Source organism: Rhizopus microsporus (assembly GCF_002708625.1).
Source record: "Rhizopus microsporus ATCC 52813 unplaced genomic scaffold scaffold_10, whole genome shotgun sequence".
NCBI classification, from domain to species: Eukaryota; Fungi; Mucoromycota; class Mucoromycetes; order Mucorales; family Rhizopodaceae; genus Rhizopus; species Rhizopus microsporus.
In genome coordinates, this window is record NW_019671925.1 from 700,226 (window position 1) to 706,782 (window position 6,557).

At 34.7% G+C, this 6,557-nt stretch overlaps 3 protein-coding genes across 3 annotated transcripts; 1 reads left to right on the forward strand and 2 right to left on the reverse strand.

Annotated features, from left to right (window-relative positions):
* Positions 1-149: 149 nt before the first annotated feature.
* On the reverse strand, positions 150-1,262 carry RHIMIDRAFT_203577 (WD40 repeat-like protein; the record flags this gene model as incomplete). Its single annotated transcript, XM_023606697.1, has 5 exons — positions 150-384; positions 433-609; positions 672-847; positions 899-1,025; positions 1,066-1,262. 5 exons carry the CDS (start codon positions 1,260-1,262, stop codon positions 150-152), a joined length of 912 nt encoding a protein of 303 aa, XP_023465522.1.
* A 1,081-nt stretch (positions 1,263-2,343) lies between these two features.
* RHIMIDRAFT_256261 (uncharacterized protein) lies at positions 2,344-3,018 on the reverse strand. Its single transcript, XM_023611221.1, has one exon. It carries the CDS (start codon positions 2,576-2,578, stop codon positions 2,393-2,395), a length of 186 nt encoding a protein of 61 aa, XP_023465523.1. The 5' UTR covers positions 2,579-3,018; the 3' UTR covers positions 2,344-2,392.
* A 1,857-nt stretch (positions 3,019-4,875) lies between these two features.
* Positions 4,876-6,409, forward strand: RHIMIDRAFT_313989 (uncharacterized protein; the record flags this gene model as incomplete). Its single annotated transcript, XM_023614906.1, has 1 exon — positions 4,876-6,409. The coding sequence occupies exon 1, from the start codon at positions 4,907-4,909 to the stop codon at positions 6,407-6,409; it is 1,503 nt and encodes a 500-aa protein (XP_023465524.1). The 5' UTR covers positions 4,876-4,906.
* Between the last annotated feature and the right edge of the window lie 148 nt (positions 6,410-6,557).

Below are 6,557 nucleotides of genomic sequence, written 5' to 3' on the forward strand. Positions count from 1 at the left end.
AAATACTGTTTTTTAAATAAGCGAGGGACTAAACATAAAACTGATTTTGATTCAATGTTTCGCACAAGTATAACAATAGTCTGACCAACCTATGCTGTTACAATATAGGCTGATACACGTATGACCAAACGCGAACAAAGGGTAATTTGTTAACCCCAGATATGAATTAACCCATCAGATCCACCCGATAACATATTTATATTTTCAGGATGATAATCAAGCGTAGTAGCTACTCCTTGATGAGCTTCTATTGTTGAAAGCACTTTTGCTTCTAAAACATCATAGATATAAATCTTTCCATCTTCTGAGCCTGTGATTGCATATTCATCCTTATTTGATAAAATGGACTCAATCTTGTATTCTTTATGTTTATGTCCTTTAAATCTATGACAAATTTAGTAATATTTCTCTTACAGGTTTTGTTTACTTTACTCATTTAACAATTTTCCATTGCTTTTGTCCATAAGCCTCATTGTACTGTCTAGAGAGCTCACTAGTATACAATTACCATCTTTAGTTATCTTGGCAGATGTAATGGGTGATCCAATATAGTCTTCTTTTAATTCCCCTTTTCTTATATCATACGTTCGTAGTCTACCATCTGCACATCTATTCATGTGTGTGTGAATATCCTAACATTCGTTTAAATTACTGTCATTTCCATAGTCTACCCTGCTATAATCTCCGTATCTTGAATATGAACTGACATGACGCTGTCTTTACAATCCTCAATTATCTGGATAGGTTGTAAATTCATTGATCGAAGGTCCCATAGTCTTATCGTTGCATCAAAAGATGCACTTATCAATACTGTAGATTGATCATTAAACCCCACAGAATTCACTCGCTAAAATTTAATCAACATCTTTAGTCCTTTCACATATAAAAAACCATTTACCTCCCAGTGAGCAGTATAACGTCGTAGAATTTCACCTGACCCAACGTCCCATAGAATAACAGAGCGATCAGCACCTCCACTCGCTATTTTTGCATTATCAGGTGAACTGTTTCTCAGCTTGTTAAGTCTAGCCCCTTCTTTTTTTTATTGTTATCTCGTATACTTACGCTGTTACTGCCAGAGCATCGCGACTATGGCCAGTGTATGTGTGTAATAAGAGTCCAGTTGACGGATTCCATAATCTTATAGATCGATCTCGACCTGCTGAAAGACAGTACTGACCACTGTGATTATAACATACATCGTTTACAGGACCTTTATGTCCTTTTAAAGTTAGTTCTAGTCTTGTTGGATATGGCGCCATATACTGCAAAGTTTGGAGGAAAAAAAAAAAAGGAAAATTCTGGTGTTAAAATATTACTTGGTTACATCGCTTTAATCTCCGAGTGGAAGGAGCCTGTGCTCTACTAGTTGTCGCAGGCCATGTTTTCCCCATGTCCCTTTCTTTCTCCAAGACTATGTGTACAAGAAAGATCTTTATGAGGAACCCATTTCTTACTGTTAAAGAAGTGATAGTTTAATATGAAAATATTCCTATCAAAATTTCATCTGGAAATTTTAAACCATACTATAAAAAAAACTGCCCAAACATGTCATAAACATATGAAATGTGTTATCTCTAAAATTACAGCATAAAACAATTAGGATTTTACATTTTTATTGTTGTCCATTTGGTGTAAACATTAGTCGGGAATCAGAAAAACAAAAAACATATTCTACAGCATTGCTTTAAGCATAGATTTACGCGTTTAAGCACCTTTTTTTGAAGATTGAGATCTTTCGAGAAGTCTTTGGTATTGCACAACTTTATATGTTAGGAAAAGCTAGCAATTCTATTAGGGAGAGCTACTCTATCAGTCAACATAGTACTTACCTTGTACACAAGAAGAAAAACCATAGGAACAAGCATGCCCACATAAACAAAGAAAGCAGTAATTTCTTTGTCTCTTCCATCCTTAAAGGCACCAGAATCTATATTATCATCTAACTTGGCGTTTTTCATAATCTTGGGAGTTTCAAGACTAAGTTCAACTGATGTCACAATAAACTCAACTAAGTTTATAAACCTACAGTATTTATAGACGCTGATAAACGTTATGCTTTCCTATCAAAAACTGTTTAAAGGAAATGTAATCAATAGGATGCCGCGTACTTACAAAGTAAGAGCCAATAAGGCCGACAAGGTAGTTATAATCGCTTAGAAATGTGATTGCGTTGAATGAGACTGACAGAATAGGTATAGTTATCCTGAATATCCTTAGCAGGCTTGGGCTGCAGTCTTCGCAAGGCACAGGTTCTTCTGTAGCTAATCAGATGATTTCTCAGAATAAAAACAACAATAATAAATGTCATGGAGGATCACTTACGTTCGTCTGTCTTGAGGATCCATGTATCCATTAAGAAGAATATGACATGGAAGATCTATGTCATTATTCAGTATAAATGTAAATCACGTATATCAATATTACTTACTAGCACAAGTATACAATGAGCAAGAATCCCTGTCCTTAAGGGAAATGCGATATCGCAGCATTTGGGATCTTTTCTAAGGGGATCATCGAGTTCAGCCTTGGATGGCAAATCACTTTCCTTGCTTTGTTTTCTTTTAAACATATACATTGTAATTAAAGAATATGACAGGAACAGAAAAAAAAAGAGCAAGCTTTATTTAAAACGGTGCAAGGAGTTGCTTAGCAGTTGGTTCTCCGTATGATATAATCGTGTTACTTATCACAAAGGCTGTGTAGGAATCTCAGAATACATTTGCAGAATTTTCTAAAGCAATTGTAGACATATCATCACCCTTTACAAATCATGCTTTGATTTCATGTAGTGTGCTTAAAGAAGTATTTTATGCTTACAAATCTCTTTCTTAATTATTCGACTTTGTCTTCAATGAATAGTAATTGCACTATAGTGTAAACACATGAATGTAGAATTTATTAGCGGTAATCAAAAAATAAACAGGGACAAATGTGTTGTGCCATGTTGGATGACTCAACGAGTGGAGGGTGACGGAAACTACATCGGTTGTTAAACAAAGCCGAAGCTGCCTGAAGTGACCATCCGTGATCGTTAAGCCTGCACTGTCAGTAATGGTGTCAAATAGCATCAAAAACACAATTTAGAAGCTTCAAATGATATTTTTCGGTGTGAGCCGTGAGAATCTTTGGTAAACATCATAACCAATCACACATCCATACAATTTAGAAAAACAACATAGCGTGACAAAGAATGGAGGGCTACTCCCCATGTATGCCATCTGAGAGGGCAATCAACTGATCTCTATATCTGTGATACTTTCTTATTTATTCTCATCAACTATTTGTCTATAAAATTTGTTGAATTACATACAGTCAAAAGAGAATAAAAAAGAGCACGGTTTTCTTGCAGCTTATATTTTATTCAGAGTATCAAGATACTCATGGAAGGCTACATGGGCTTTAAATGGCACTGTGCAGCCTTCCATGAGTCATAGTTGGCCCTGCTAAAGTATTATAATGGTTAGTTCATTGACTTTTCTCTTTACTTGTTTATTAAGTTTCTTTTAAGCACAAGTTATCTCCTTTTATTAAAAAAGTCTGCTATTCTCTTCTTTTGAGGAGCGTAGCTCATTATCAAACAGTACTTCCTTCATATGCTCATACTCATATTCATCTCGCCTATTGAAGTTTTAAGTAAGGCTCCTTTTTTTTTTACAGACTTATAATGGTTCGTCCTCTCTCTTTTCCTGTGGGAGCTCTAGAGTTTTTTGATGATGCTTGCAAGTCGTACTTGCCCCAATCATTTTTTCTTCCTTTCCAGGCTATGATGATGTGTGCTTACTGTAAATCTATACCAGTAATCACCTAATCTTGTTTCAAAACTGATAAAGAATAAAGTTGAAAGAAGTAACCTCTCTTTTTTAATTGCTTCATGTGTTTATCTTTCTACAGAGCTGCATATCACTCTTTTGATAACTTAATAGTACTGTATGTACCTTATATGATAATCATTCAACCAATCTCGTCCTAATTTTTACTTTTTTTCTATTATCATAGCAGATTGTTATTACATTCAATCGTAATGAGAAATATAAGAAATACAATAATAGCTCACTTTTGATGAAGACTGTTTAAATTAATAATACTTTAATGACATTGACAATAGACATAAAAGCTTTCAGTTCACGATGTAGTAAAGTTAACAAGATCTTTTATTTACTTCTTTGTCTGTAAGCAGGACGACAATTAAATGATTTCAGATCTTCCACACTATTCTACAGTTGGTGCCTATCAAAGACCTTGAAACAATTTTGGTAAAAAAAAAAAAAGCAAGTCAATAACAATCTTTTGTATGTTGTTACATTCTCTACAAAGTTATTGTTAATTTACTTCTTGGAATATATACTGTTACTAATTACATAAGCAGGTTCTTTAAATCACACATATTGGCTGTCAAACCGGCGTACTCAATTGCTATTACACATATCTTCGTCTTCTTTCTCTTAATATAAGTTAAGAAATCCATAAAAAAAACGTGTTGCTTTTTCAAGAGGGAAACACTACATGCACCAGAAAATAGACTAATATTACAGGCGCTATCTATGATGTAGTCCAACAAAACTATTCAATATATAGCATCAAGCTAAACATGGCTTTATAATGTCGCCATCTTGGTGTGTTTCTTTTCAAGAAGAAGGAGATAAAAAGAAAATTTTCTAATTTTATGTTAGTTCGATCAGCAAAGACCACTTATGATAAATTCATATTTGCATTGTTTTGCCTATTTTCTGACCAAAAAAAAAAATACATCTTCCATTAACTTGTTTATCAGATAAATCTATCCCAGCTAAAGCCAGAAAGTGACTTGTCAATTTACAAGTCATGAACCTGAGTTTGACCCTGGGGCTGCCCTATTTCAAAATATAGTCCTTTTTGTATTCGAGTATACAAGTATGCCAAAGGGATGGTACTTCGTCCCCTCTTATGTTCTAGAAATCTACTTTTTTTATACCAAAGGATTTTAACCAACCACACCTGCTTACAACGCCCATACTCTACACTATTAAACACCTCATTTAAAAAATCACTCTTGGAATACTCATTGACAAAAGATATCAATGCACTCATCAAACAGTTACCTACACATGGACCAGAATCTACATCGGCATATTTATATAATGCTGCATTAAATAAATGTGTAAAGATTCGACAGTTTGATCACATGGACCAGATTATGACATTGATGAAAGAAAGAGGAGTACAAATGGATAGAGCAACATACAACATTTTATTACGAATCGAATTAGAGCAGCCAAACATTACACAAGAAGATATGTTCAAACTGTATCAAAAGATGATATCTCAGTCCATTCGTCCGAGCATCGTCACATTCAACACGTTTATAAAGTACACCTGTCAACACAAACATTGGGAAGCGCTTCCACAGTGGCTAAGCCTGATGGAAGAACACGGTCTGAAGCCAAATAGAATTACTGCACAAACGATATTTAAATGTCTTGTTCTAAATATGAACGATCCATTTTTATCAGAAGCGTTTGATAAAGTATCATCTGCCGTGCCAGAAGCGAGTTATGAGAAGGAATCATTTTGGAATGCGGCTATTGTTGCACTAGTCAAGGACAATAAGGCGGATATGGCATTAGATATACTCAATATGATATTTAGTAAAGAAAAGCCGCAGACGACTGATACTTACAACACCATGATCTTGACGCTTTGTCGTCAAGGTAACCTAGAAAGCGCGCATCAATTGTTGGACTCGATGATACACAATAACAAGATACCCAACCCTGACATCATCACATTTACTACTCTGATTCATGCCATTGTTAAACAAGGAGGAGATGAAGTAAAGCAATTGGATGACATTGTGAAATTATATAAAAAACTACAAGAACAAGGCTTACGATCAAACAATGTATTAAATTCAGTCCTGCTAGCCTATTTTGTAAAGAACCAACACTTGCATAATCAAAAGACAGTAGAGAAGATGTATAGGCTTGTCTTGAGCAATAGAGATGAAGCAAGAATTCAAAGCCAACCTGGTGATGTTGAACTTGTCGAAATGTACATCTATAACATGCTGATTGATTTCTACTTCTCTCGTTCTCGTTTGAAAAAGTCAGGGCGTATTCCTGAACAGCCATTTGTATTACTGAAGCATGCTATGAACCAAAGAAAGCTAAAGCCGACTACTTCTACCATGAACATATTCGTGCGAGGCTTGGCTATATATCATAATGATCTGAAAGCAGCAGAGACAACAGTGAATCTTTTAATGGCAAAAGGTGTGTCCTGGAATGAGAGGACGATATGGTTACTGGCAAAAGCAGCATTTCAACAAGGCAAAAAAGATAGAGCGTATCATTGGATTCAGACATATGAAAAAGAAAATGTCATCAAAGGAGATGGCTTACTATATCTCAAAAACCTGTACAAATTGTAATAAATAGTATTTCTTTTCTTTTTTAGATTACACTTTATTCACAAATTATTTACACACTGATAAAAAAAATGATAATTTCAGATAACAAATGAGACAACAAATGATAATAAAAGAGAACCCATCAGAAGTAAAAGGATGGGATATATAA

Excerpts from the sequence above, each read along its gene's own strand:
- RHIMIDRAFT_256261 (XM_023611221.1), bottom strand. The coding sequence starts at position 2,578 with ATGTATATGTTTAAAAGAAAACAAAGCAAGGAAAGTGATTTGCCATCC.